This window comes from Bombina bombina, chromosome 7, assembly GCF_027579735.1.
Source record: "Bombina bombina isolate aBomBom1 chromosome 7, aBomBom1.pri, whole genome shotgun sequence".
Taxonomy (NCBI): Eukaryota; Metazoa; Chordata; class Amphibia; order Anura; family Bombinatoridae; genus Bombina; species Bombina bombina.
This window is the reverse complement of record NC_069505.1, coordinates 482,905,665-482,919,756: the sequence shown is the minus strand read 5'-3', so window position 1 is coordinate 482,919,756 and position 14,092 is coordinate 482,905,665. Positions and strand designations below refer to the sequence as shown.

The 14,092-nt window shown below is 37.9% G+C and overlaps 1 protein-coding gene across 1 annotated transcript; it reads left to right on the top strand.

Annotated features, from left to right (window-relative positions):
- The first annotated feature begins 12,553 nt into the window (after nt 1-12,553).
- LOC128636455 (SR-related and CTD-associated factor 8-like) lies at nt 12,554-13,636 on the top strand. Its single transcript, XM_053689470.1, has one exon. The coding sequence runs from the start codon at nt 12,554-12,556 to the stop codon at nt 13,634-13,636; it is 1,083 nt and encodes a 360-aa protein (XP_053545445.1).
- Nucleotides 13,637-14,092: the final 456 nt, after the last annotated feature.

The window sequence follows — 14,092 nt, the reverse complement described above, 5'->3', positions numbered from 1 at the left end:
ACAAGGAGGGAAAACAGTACACCTCTCTGAACAGTGTCTGGGAGGCTGTGGTTGCTGCTGCCTGCAATGTTGATGGTGAACAGATCAAAACACTGACAGAATCCATGGATGGCAGGCTTTTGAGTGTCCTTGCAAAGAAAGGTGGCTATATTGGTCACTGATTTGTTTTTGTTTTGTTTTTGAATGTCAGAAATGTATATTTGTGAATGTTGAGATGTTATATTGGTTTCACTGGTAAAAATAAATAATTGAAATGGGTATATATTTGTTTTTTGTTAAGTTGCCTAATAATTATGCACAGTAATAGTCACCTGCACACACAGATATCCCCCTAAAATAGCTATAACTAAAAACAAACTAAAAACTACTTCCAAAACTATTCAGCTTTGATATTAATGAGTTTTTTGGGTTCATTGAGAACATGGTTGTTGTTCAATAATAAAATTAATCCTCAAAAATACAACTTGCCTAATAATTCTGCACTCCCTGTAGGGGTATCAACCCCCTCCCTCACAGCCTTTTTTTTTTTTTTTTTTTTTTTTCTCGCTTGTGCTAAGCTTATTTTAAATATACTCTCTCTCCTGTATGTCTGACCTATGGATAGATTTGTAGTAGCTACAAAAAATATTACAGAAAATATGCCACCTAAACAATTAAAAAAACTTAGTGATAGTATGGAACCCTAGATTCAGATCAAGTAGATAAAAGCCCTAATATAAACCAAAATATTAACACTGAAAGCTTGGTAAAAAAATTTCTGACATTTTTATGCCACAATTTGATAATATAAGAAAGGAGATTGTTTCCTTGACTAACGAAGTTAATCAATTTTCTAACAGGCTTTCTGAGATGGAGAATAGAATATCTGATATAGACGATTTGCAATTTAGTCAGCAATCATCCCTTGACTCACAAGCAACATTAATACAGAATTTGCAAATGCAAATTGATGACCTAGAAGATAGGTCTAGAAGGAACAACTTAAAATTTGTTGGCATACCAGAATTACAAGAATATTCAGATATTATGGAAATAGTCTCCTCCATAATACCTAAAGCCCTGGGATTCCCCTTAGAACAACTCCCATTAGTTGTTTTTCAAAGAGCTCATAGGGTAGGGTCAGTTAAAACAAAAGGTACTTCCCAGGGGCTGAAGAGACCAATTATAGCAAGATTCTTAAATTTTCAGGACAAGCATAAACTTCTTACTTTATATCGTAAAGCTATTCCATTTGAAATCCACAATAAACAGATATTAATATTCCAGGATTATTCTTCAGAGACGTTAAATAAAAGAAGAGAAATGTCACCTCTTTGTACGCAAATGATTGATTTAGGAATAAAAGTTGCCATGATTTACCCAGCTAGATTGAAAATATGGCAGAATTCTGAGATCATTCTGATAGATAATACCTAGGAAGCTAAACAGTTTATAAAAAATGTTAAGCAACTACAAAATTCTGATGTATAAGAACAGTATGGCAATTAGGAAGTACACAAGTTTACAAGCTGTTAGATTATGTGTCTATGTATGCATGTATGTTTTTTCCTTTTTTTTTTTCCCCCTCTCTTCCTCTTTTTCTTCTCCCTCCCCTACTCCCCCTCCCGCTTATCTTCAATTTTTAATGATTAGCAGGGCTCGTATTAAAATATCCTAAATAGACAAATGAAAAACTCAATTAAAATTTTATCATTGAATGTGGGGGGAATAAACTCGCCTATAAAGAGGAAGAGAATAGTATATCAACTTAAAAAATCCACCCCAGACATAACTTTATTACAAGAGACACATTTGAATGAAATGGAAGCAGCAAAATTAAGAATGGGATGGATCTATGAGGTAGTAGCAGCGCCGGCGCTTGGTAAAAAAAGAGGAGTAGCCTGTCTCTTTAATAAAAAATTAGAATACCAGATTAAAACTCAAATAATAGATAAGGAGGGCAGGTTCCTAATTCTTAACCTATCTGTACAAGAGCGTAGGTTTACCATTTGTAATATTTATGCTCCAAACGAGTACTGCCCCCTGTTTTGGAAGAATCTCTTCGTTAAACTCTTAGGCCTAGATTTAGAGTTCGGCGGTAAAAGGGCTGTTAACGCTCCGCGGGTTTTTTTCTGGCCGCACCATAAATTTAACTCTGGTATCGAGAGTTCAAACAAATGCTGCGTTAGGCTCCAAAAAAGGAGCGTAGAGCATTTTTACCGCAAATGCAACTCTCGATACCAGAGTTGCTTACGGACGCGGCCGGCATCAAAAACGTGCTCGTGCACGATTCTCCCATAGGAAACAATGGGGCTGTTTGAGCTGAAAAAAAACCTAACACCTGCAAAAAAGCAGCGTTCAGCTCCTAACGCAGCCCCATTGTTTCCTATGGGGAAACACTTCCTACGTCTGCACCTAACACCCTAACATGTACCCCGAGTCTAAACACCCCTAACCTTACACTTATTAACTCCTAATCTGCCACCCCCGCTATCGCTGACCCCTGCATTACACTTTTAACCCCTAATCTTCCGCTCCGTAAACCGCCGCCACCTACGTTATCCCTATGTACCCCTAATCTGCTGCCCTAACATCGCCGACCCCTATGTTATATTTATTAACCCCTAATCTGCCCCCCACAACGTCGCCGACACCTGCCTACACTTATTAACCCCTAATCTGCCGAGCGGACCTGAGCGCTACTATAATAAAGTTATTAACCCCTAATCCGCCTCACTAACCCTATCATAAATAGTATTAACCCCTAATCTGCCCTCCCTAACATCGCCGACACCTACCTTCAATTATTAACCCCTAATCTGCCGACCGGAGCTCACCGCTATTCTAATAAATGTATTAACCCCTAAAGCTAAGTCTAACCCTAACACTAACACCCCCCTAAGTTAAATATAATTTTTATCTAACGAAATAAATTAACTCTTATTAAATAAATGATTCCTATTTAAAGCTAAATACTTACCTGTAAAATAAATCCTAATATAGCTACAATATAAATTATAATTATATTATAGCTATTTTAGGATTAATATTTATTTTACAGGCAACTTTGTAATTATTTTAACCAGGTACAATAGCTATTAAATAGTTAAGAACTATTTAATAGTTACCTAGTTAAAATAATAACAAATTTACCTGTAAAATAAATCCTAACCTAAGATATAATTAAACCTAACACTACCCTATCAATAAAATAATTAAATAAACTACCTACAATTACCTACAATTAACCTAACACTACACTATCAATAAATTAATTAAACACAATTGCTACAAATAAATAAAATTAAATAAACTATCTAAAGTACAAAAAATAAAAAAGAACTAAGTTACAGAAAATAATAAAATATTTACAAACATAAGAAAAATATTACAACAATTTTAAACTAATTACACCTACTCTAAGCCCCCTAATAAAATAACAAAGCCCCCCAAAATAAAAAATTCACTACCCTATTCTAAAATACAAATATTACAAGCTCTTTTACCTTACCAGCCCTGAACAGGGCCCTTTGCGGGGCATGCCCCAAGAATTTCAGCTCTTTTGCCTGTAAAAAAAAACATACAATACCCCCCCCCCCAACATTACAACCCACCACCCACATACCCCTAATCTAACCCAAACCCCCCTTAAATAAACCTAACACTACCCCCCTGATGATCTTCCTACCTTGTCTTCACCATGCCAGGTTCACCGATCCGTCCTGGCTCCAAGATCTTCATCCAACCCAAGCGGGGGCTAGACATCCACTGAAGAAGTCCAGAAGAGGGTCCAAAGTCTTCCTCCTATCCGGCAAGAAGAGGACATCCGGACCGGCAAACATCTTCTCCAAGCGGCATCTTCTATCTTCTTCCATCCGATGACGACCGGCTCCATCTTGAAGACCTCCAGCGCGGATCCATCCTCTTCTTCCGACGACTAGACGACGAATGACGGTTCCTTTAAGGGACGTCATCCAAGATGGCGTCCCTCGAATTCCGATTGGCTGATAGGATTCTATCAGCCAATCGGAATTAAGGTAGGAATTTTCTGATTGGCTGATGGAATCAGCCAATCAGAATCAAGTTCAATCCGATTGGCTGATCCAATCAGCCAATCAGATTGAGCTTGCATTCTATTGGCTGATCGGAACAGCCAATAGAATGCGAGCTCAATCTGATTGGCTGATTGGATCAGCCAATCGGATTGAACTTGATTCTGATTGGCTGATTCCATCAGCCAATCAGAAAATTCCTACCTTAATTCCGATTGGCTGATAGAATCCTATCAGCCAATCGGAATTCGAGGGACGCCATCTTGGATGACGTCCCTTAAAGGAACCGTCATTCGTCGTCTAGTCGTCGGAAGAAGAGGATGGATCCGCGCTGGAGGTCTTCAAGATGGAGCCGGTCGTCATCGGATGGAAGAAGATAGAAGATGCCGCTTGGAGAAGATGTTTGCCGGTCCGGATGTCCTCTTCTTGCCGGATAGGAGGAAGACTTTGGACCCTCTTCTGGACTTCTTCAGTGGATGTCTAGCCCCCGCTTGGGTTGGATGAAGATCTTGGAGCCAGGACGGATCGGTGAACCTGGCATGGTGAAGACAAGGTAGGAAGATCATCAGGGGGGTAGTGTTAGGTTTATTTAAGGGGGGTTTGGGTTAGATTAGGGGTATGTGGGTGGTGGGTTGTAATGTTGGGGGGGGGGTATTGTATGTTTTTTTTTACAGGCAAAAGAGCTGAAATTCTTGGGGCATGCCCCGCAAAGGGCCCTGTTCAGGGCTGGTAAGGTAAAAGAGCTTGTAATATTTGTATTTTAGAATAGGGTAGGGAATTTTTTATTTTGGGGGGCTTTGTTATTTTATTAGGGGGCTTAGAGTAGGTGTAATTAGTTTAAAATTGTTGTAATATTTTTCTTATCTTTGTAAATATTTTATTATTTTCTGTAACTTAGTTCTTTTTTATTTTTTGTACTTTAGATAGTTTATTTAATTTTATTTATTTGTAGCAATTGTGTTTAATTAATTTATTGATAGTGTAGTGTTAGGTTAATTGTAGGTAATTGTAGGTAGTTTATTTAATTATTTTATTGATAGGGTAGTGTTAGGTTTAATTATATCTTAGGTTAGGATTTATTTTACAGGTAAATTTGTTATTATTTTAACTAGGTAACTATTAAATAGTTCTTAACTATTTAATAGCTATTGTACCTGGTTAAAATAATTACAAAGTTGCCTGTAAAATAAATATTAATCCTAAAATAGCTATAATATAATTATAAATTATATTGTAGCTATATTAGGATTTATTTTACAGGTAAGTATTTAGCTTTAAATAGGAATTATTTATTTAATAAGAGTTAATTTATTTCGTTAGATAAAAATTATATTTAACTTAGGGGGGTGTTAGTGTTAGGGTTAGACTTAGCTTTAGGGGTTAATACATTTATTAGAATAGCGGTGAGCTCCGGTCGGCAGATTAGGGGTTAATAATTGAAGGTAGGTGTCGGCGATGTTAGGGAGGGCAGATTAGGGGTTAATACTATTTATGATAGGGTTAGTGAGGCGGATTAGGGGTTAATAACTTTATTATAGTAGCGCTCAGGTCCGCTCGGCAGATTAGGGGTTAATAAGTGTAGGTAGGTGTCGGCGACGTTGTGGGGGGCAGATTAGGGGTTAATAAATATAACATAGGGGTCGGCGATGTTAGGGGTAGCAGATTAGGGGTACATAGGGATAACGTAGGTGGCGGCGATTTGCGGTCGGAAGATTAGGGGTTAATTATTTTAAGTAGCTTGCGGCGACGTTGTGGGGGGCAAGTTAGGGGTTAATAGATATAATACAGGGGTCGGCGGTGTTAGGGGCAGCAGATTAGGGGTACATAAGTATAACGTAGGTGGCGGTCGGCAGATTAGGGGTTAAAATTTTTAATCGAGTGGCGGCGATGTGGGGGGACCTCGGTTTAGGGGTACATAGGTAGTTTATGGGTGTTAGTGTACTTTAGGGTACAGTAGTTAAGAGCTTTATAAACCGGCGTTAGCCAGAAAGCTCTTAACTCCTGCTATTTTCAGGCGGCTGGAATCTTGTCGTTAGAGCTCTAACGCTCACTGCAGAAACGACTCTAAATACCGGCGTTAGGAAGATCCCATTGAAAAGATAGGCTACGCAAATGGCGTAGGGGGATCTGCGGTATGGAAAAGTCGCGGCTGTAAAGTGAGCGTTAGACCCTTTAATCACTGACTCCAAATACCAGCGGGCGCCCAAAACCAGCGTTAGGAGCCTCTAACGCTGGTTTTGACGGCTACCGCCGAACTCTAAATCTAGGCCTTAGATTTTATAGATTCAGAGTTGATAATTGGAGGGGACTTTAACAGCGTAATTAATCCATACCTGGATCGTTTTAAACATACTCAGATCAACAGATACTGTAGGGAAGCAGAAGGTCTAAGTAAGTTTGTCAAAAGTTTGAAATTGAAGGATATATGGAGATTACAGCACCCAGACGAGAGAGCCTTTACGTGCGAATCGAAATCACCAAACATTTTTCAAGAATTGATATGTTTTTAATCAGCGAATCGCTTCTGGGTGCTGAGATCACGACAGACATTGCTAATATTGTGGCTTCTGATCACGCCGTTATCTCTCTAGTAATGTCTCTAATATCAAATTTAGGAATTGGATGCAAGCTAAATGGAGGGAGTTTCTCTACTTTAATAAAAACTATCTTTCGAAAGTAGAAACTTTTTGGGAGACTTTAAAAGCCTTTTTCAGAGGGCAGATCAAGTCTTATATGATAGCGAGGAAAAAGGCTATAGGTAAGAGGGAGAACCCTTGGCAATTAGTTGTAGGAATAGACTAGAAGAAGTTCTATTGGGTGATAAAAGATATGTTCTATCCTTGTATGCGGACAACATCCTCTTCTATATTTGTAATTCCAGGGTAAATATACCACATATAACTGACATAATTGATGAATTTAGTAAATTCTCAGGATACAAAATCAATCTAAAGAAATCAGAGATTATGTGGATTATTAAAAAAAAGAATAGTTTGCTTGAGAATCCGTTCAAACTTGCAGATGGGAAGATCAAATATCTTGGGATTATTTTATCAAAGAATTTAGATAATTGGTACAGTCTAAATTATGTACCTATATGGCAGAAATGTACTGATTCTTTAAAAAACTGGACCAATCTTCCACTATATCTATCAGCAAAAGTTTTACTTATTAAAATGATGCTTTTTCCAAAAATTCTATTCCTCATGCAAAACATACCAGTGTTTATCCGGGCTAAAGATATCCAAAAATGTAATTCTGAATGTATACAGTTTTTTTGGGGTAAAGGGAAACCACGGATAGGACTTAAAAATTTGGCTTATCTGACAATTGATGCTGGATTCACCTTCCCCAATCTAAAAGTGTACAACTTGGTTTGCCTTGCTAAAATAGCGCTAGACTGGATATCGGGTGTAGAATATGTAACTAATTGCCAAAATGAAAAAAAGGCGATAGCCCCCTTATCCTTGAAAGCTCTACTACACTATCCATTATTAAGATCAGTGGAGAAAGCTAAGTATAAGTACACAATCCAGAACATAACTTTAGCATGGAAAAAAATGTGCCAACTGCTTCAAGTAAACTTTAAAATATCACAGTACTTACCTATAAGGGGGAATCCCGATTTTACAAGTGGGATGGAATCAAGTGTATTTAGTGACTGGGCTAAGAAAGGACTAATTTGGATTAGTCAACTAATTGATTACCAAACAATGACTGTTAAATCTTTTGAATTTTTGGCCAAAGAATTTAAGCTGGAAAGAGTGCAATTTTATGCTTATTTACAAGTACGACATTTTATTGATAGTAACAAATTAACAGAGGAGAGTCCAAATAATTTGAGAGATATAGATACAATTATTAATATTTATCGTTCAGGGAAACATTCCATTTCCTATATGTATAGAAGTATTATGTCCTTAGAGACTAAGGCCAAAATCAGAATACTCCATGCGAAGAGGTGTGAAGATGTTAGGGAGATTAATCTGGATCTTTTAAAAAAAAAAGTTTAATTCTGATTACAGAGTATTCTCGAGAAATCTCATTTAGAGAATCTCACATCAAATTACTGAATAGAGCTTATCTTACTCCTCGTTCGATGTCGAAATGGAAGAATGCACAAGCTATTAAATGCACAAGATGTAGTGCCTTGGATACCGATCTGATACACGCTCTTTATGCATGTCCAAAAATATACAATTTTTGGTGTAAGGTAGAATATTGGTTGAATAAATTTATACCGAATAAAATTAAGTTAAGCTTAGAACAAATAATATTTCTTGTGCAACAGACAGAGATTCGCAATAAACAGCTAATTAATACAGCTATTTTGGTGGCAAGACAATTAATTCTTAGAAATTGGAAAGCAAAGAATGCACCTAGTATAGCCACATTCGCAAAAGAAATGTTACTCCAACTAACACTTGATCTTAAAGACCCCTTGATTTTTCTAGAGAATAAAATAAAATCATTGATGATAAAATGGGAGAAATTTTTATTATCCTATCCGTGTGATATACAAAGACAAATTATCTTACCACTGCAGGATTCGCAGGTATTTCAACAGTTAACTTTGCTAAACAAATACCAACATTTAGCAACATGACTGATTACAAAGACTACCATGGATAATTAGGGAGGAGGGAAGTAGAGGAGAGGAGGTGGATCTAATTTTAATTTTTTCCTTTTTTTTTTTTTTTTCTTTTTTCTCTCTTTTTTATTCTCTTTTCTATCTCTTTCTTCTTTGTTTTGTTGTTTTGTCTGTATTGTTGGTTGATAGCGTTTTAATATAAAGAAAAAGACCAAAAGTATAAGATATGATCGGAGAAAGATTTTAGGCAGCTCAGCTACCCCTGTACTATTTTTTTTTCTTTTTTTTTTATGAAACTAAAAAGGGCATCGTAATAAACCTTGAAATAATGGTGTCTTTTTTTTGTAGAGTCTTAATAATATATTAGTATTTCTGGCAAGGTAAAGTCTAAGTATAAAGACGAAGGTATACCTGATTATAGGACGTATGATTTGAAACTTAAGAGTAATAAGAGACGTAATTTATGTGAACTAATATTCTATTATTTCAAACCAGTGTAAACACCCTGTGAGGTGAAATGTAAGCCTAAGATGTTGGGCTAAGTAATTGATTTGATACACCCTGCATGGTGAAAGGTAAGCCGAGTTGTAAGGCATATATTTATTTTTGCTTTTGGGAATTAAATAAATATTTTTTTTTAAAAAAATACCTGTAAAATAAATCCTAACCTAAGTTACAAATACACCTAACACTACACTATCATAAAATAAATTAAATTAACTACAAGTAGCTGAAATTAAATACAATTAACTAAAATAAACTAAAGTACCAAAAAAAAACCCACTAAATTACAGAAAAAAATAAAAATTACAAGAAGTTTAAACTAATTACACCTAATATAAGCCCCCTAATAAAATAAAAAAGCCCCCCCAAAATAATAAAATGCCCTACCCTATACTAAATTACAAATAGCCCTTAAAAGGGCCTTTTGCGGGGCATTGCCCTAAAGTAATCAGCTCTTTTACCTGGAAAAAAAATTACAATACCCCACCAACATTACAACCCACCACCCACACACTCCTACTCTAAAACCCACCCAATCCCCCCTTAAAAAAACCTAACACTACCCCATTGAAGATCACCCTACCTTGAGCCGTCTTCACCCAGCCGGGCACAAATGGTCATCCGATCCGGCCAGTAGTCTTCATCCGATGGGGCAGAAGAGGACATCCAGACCAGCAGAAGTCTTCATCCTATCCGGGCAGAAGAGGACATCTGGACCGGCAGACGTCTTCACCCAAGCGGCATCTTCTATCTTCATCCATCCGACGAGGAGCGGCTCCATCTTGAAGACATCTGGCACGGAGCATCCTTCCAGCACGACGGACTAACGACAAATGACGGTTCCTTTAAATGCCGTCATCCACAATGGCGTCCCTCGAATTCCGATTGGCTGATAGGATTCAGCCAATCGGAATTAAGGTAGGAAAAATCCGATTGGTTGATTTAATCAGCCAATCGGATTGAAGTTCAATCCGATTGGCTGATTGGATCAGCCAATAGAATTGATCTCGCATTCTATTGGCTGAAGAAGAAAATTTGATAATAGAAGTAAATTAGAAAGTTGCTTAAAATTGCTTGCTCTATCTGAATCACAAAATAAAAAAATTTGGGTTTCAAATCCCTTTAACAGTCAAACTTGTTCTGTATGTCCAGAGGGTAACGATTTTAAGGTCAATCTGGTACCATTGATTGTACAGTAGCTGAACTTTTTTCGAGTTGCAATATTCTAGGAAAGTTTTTTTTTTTTTATGGATATTTTGATTTTATGAACAGATTTTATTGAATCTACGGGAATACCAGGTAATTAGAGAGTAAACATTAATCACAACATGTTAATGAGCAAGCTTTATATAAATGTAGACACACACGGTGACTGTATCATTCATGTTCTCCTATAAGGTCTCATCCTATATAATAAGGTATAAAGTAAAGACTGAGCAAGGACAAACATACCTGGCCCTAACGAAGGATCAGTCAGTAAGGATCAGACAGCAGAGAGGGTGGACAGGAGCAGACGTGCAGGGGGCGTGGCAGTGAGGAGCGGGTTTGGTGGGGGCAGGAGCAGCAGTGGCAGGGGAGTGACAGAGCAAGAGTAGGCGTGGCAGGGGCATGGTCAGAAGGAGCTCGGGTGGGTGGAACCGCTGCACTGCAGAAAATGCCCCTATTTATCATTCAAAAATGCACCTAAAATTGGGCAACTTCAACTGTAAAATTCTCCTACTCTGTTCTCATTCTCCTTGGGGAATATGCAGCCCAAAAAAGGGTTAAATTAGATCCTTTTAGTCGTATTTCCTATAGTTAATTCTCCTAGTAACAAATCATTTAGATAGAGTACTACAAGTTCTCCTGCAAGTTCCTCCATTAAAGTTCTCCACAGCTACTGTGGAGAAAAGCATTAGAAATCTATTCTCTACCCGTTGTAGAAGCAATGTTACAAAAAAAAAGCTCAACAAGGCGCAAAAAATGTCTAAAACAAAGCGCAATATTAATGTTTATTGGATGGCAATAATAATTTAAGTTGGGGTGATACAATAATATATAATGGAGCACCAAACTCTATTGGGGCATAAAAGTAAGATATGAAAGAAGCGCTAAAATAGAAGCTCAAAAACAATGAAAATGTAGATCTATTGTCTTACATGACCGTTTGTTGAAGAGGGGCATTAAAGGAATAGTTAAAGTGAAGGTCAACTTCATGCAACTGCCCTACGGCATTGGATAAACTTTGCAAAATGAGGGTGGGTTTAATTCATCAATTTTTTTATATTTAATTATTTTTTAAAATGTTTACCTTTTGAGCGCTCTGACGTTAGGCGGATCTCTCCCGTCCCGGCATTTTGTCAAATTGATTGACAGATGACGATTCTTAAAAGAACAAATCCTTGTTTCCCCCCTGGGGCGTTCACTCCCTTTGCATAAACGTCACAGCCCCGGGGGGAAACAAGGATTCTTTCTTTTAAGAATCTTCATTTGTCAATCAATTTGACAAAATGCCAGGCGGGAGAGATGCGCTTATCGTCGGAGCGCTCAAAAGGTAATGAAATATATATTTTTTTAATTAAACCCACCCTCCTTTTGCAAAGTTTAAATTAAACTTTCATGATTCAGATAGAGCAGAAATTGAAAGCAACTTCCAATTTTACTCCAATTATCAATTTGTCTTTGTTCTTTTGGTATCTTTATTTGAAGGTAAGCATAGGAGCCGGCCCATTTTTGGTTCAGAAACTGCGTTGCCTTTGGTGATTGGTGGCTACATTTAGACCACCAATCACCAAAGGCCACCCAGTTTCTGAACCAAAAACGGGCCGGCTCCTAAGCTTACATTCCTTTTTTTTTTTTTTCAAATAAAGATACCGACAGAACAAAGACAAATTGCTAATAGGAGTAAATCAGAAAATTGCTTTAAATTTGCTGCTCTATCTGAATCATGAAAGTTTAATTTATTTATTTATAAATTTGAGCGCACAGATGCACTTCTCTAAAGGAGAACTGAGAAAAACACATAGGAGAATTACAGGGAGAATTCTCCGTCTGTTTGATAAATTGAGTCCATATTGTCTCCTGTACGCAGCTGCATTAATCTCTCTAGCAGATTAAATCCATTCTTCCCGTGCTCCACATTAATATGTAACAGATCTCTGTATCAAATGAACCCAGTTCTGAAAGTAATTTAATTTAGTAACACTTATTAGTGACAGATTAGCAATATGACAATACAGGAGCCAGCAGAGTAAACATTAGTAATTGTATGTGACAAACAGAAGCTCCACATCTGGGCTGAGGGAGTGAGGAAGCTTCATTAATTCATCCTTCCCTTCTAATGGTTTAGTCGCATAATCTGCATTAAAGAGCTTACAATCTAGTGACATAATAGTAAGTGGTTAAATAGGATTATTAGATTTACAAGAGTTTACAGTCTAGTGGCATTATGGGAAACATCTTACAATCTCGTAGCATTATGGTAAACCCTGTTCCAAGGAGTTTACAATCTAGTGACATTATAGGAAACATCTTACAATCTAGTAGCATTATGGGAAACCCTGTTCCAAGGAGCTTACAATCCAGTGGCATTCTGGAAAACCCTGTTCCAAGGAGCTTACAATCTAGTGGCATTCTGGGAAGCCCTGTTCCAAGGAGCTTACAATCTAGTGGCATTCTGGAAAACCCTGTTCCAAAGAGCTTACAATCTAGTGGCATTCTGGGAAGCCCTGTTCCAAGGAGCTTACACTCTCGTAGCATTATGGGAAGGCCTGTTCCAAGGAGCTTACAATCTAGTGGCATTCTGGAAAACCCTGTTCCAAGGAGCTTACAATCTAGTGGCATTCTGGGAAGCCCTTTTCCAAGGAGCTTACAATCTAGTGGCATTCTGGGAAGCCCTGTTCCAAGGAGCTTACAATCTAGTGGCATTCTGGGAAGCCCTGTTCCAAGGAGCTTACAATCTCGTAGCATTATGGGAAGCCCTGTTCCAAGGAGCTTACAATCTAGTGGCATTCTGGAAAACCCTGTTCCAAGGAGCTTACAATCTAGTGGCATTCTGGGAAGCCCTGTTCCAATGAGCTTACAATCTCATAGCATTATGGGAAGCCCTGTTCCAAGGAGCTTAAAATCTAGTGGCATTATGAGAATCCCTGTTCCAAGAAGCTTACAATCTAGTGGCATTATGAGAATCCCTGTTCCAAGTAATTTACAATCTAGTGGCAATATGGGAATCCCTGTTCCAAGGAGCTTACAATCTAGTGGCATTATGGGAATCCCTGTCCCAAGGAGTTTACAATCTAGTGGCATTATGAGAATCCTTGTTCCAAGTAATTTACAATCTAGTGGCATTATGGGAATCCCTGTTCCAAGGAGCTTACAATCTAGTGGCATTATGGGAATCCCTGTTCCAAGGAGTTTACAATCTAGTGGCATTATGAGAATCCCTGTTCCAAGTAATTTACAATCTAGTGGCATTATGGGAATCCCTGTTCCAAGGAGTTTACAATCTAGTGGCATAATAGTAAGTGGTTAAATAGGATTATTAGATTTTCAGGAGTTTACAATCTAGTGGCATTATAGGAATCTCTGTTTCAAGGAGCTTACAATCTAGTGGCATTATAGGAATCTCTGTTTCAAGGAGCTTACAATCTAGTGGCATTATAGGAATCCCTGTTCCAAGGAGCTTACAATCTAGTGGCATTCTGGGAAGCCCTGTTCCAAGGAGCTTACAATCTAGTGGCATTCTGGAAAACCCTGTTCCAAGGAGCTTACAATCTAGTGGTATTCTGGGAAGCCCTGTTCCAAGGATCTTACAATCCCGTAGAATTATGTTAAGCCCTGTTCCAAAGAGCTTACAATCTAGTGGCATTCTGGAAAACCCTGTTCCAAGGAGCTTACAATCTAGTGGCATTCTGGGAAGCCCTGTTCCAATGAGCTTACAATCTAGTGGCATTCTGGGAAGCCCTGTTACAAGGAGCTTACAATCTCG

What these genes read in the sequence shown, in the direction of transcription:
- LOC128636455 (XM_053689470.1), top strand. Translation starts at nt 12,554, where the DNA reads ATGGGAAACATCTTACAATCTCGTAGCATTATGGTAAACCCTGTTCCA.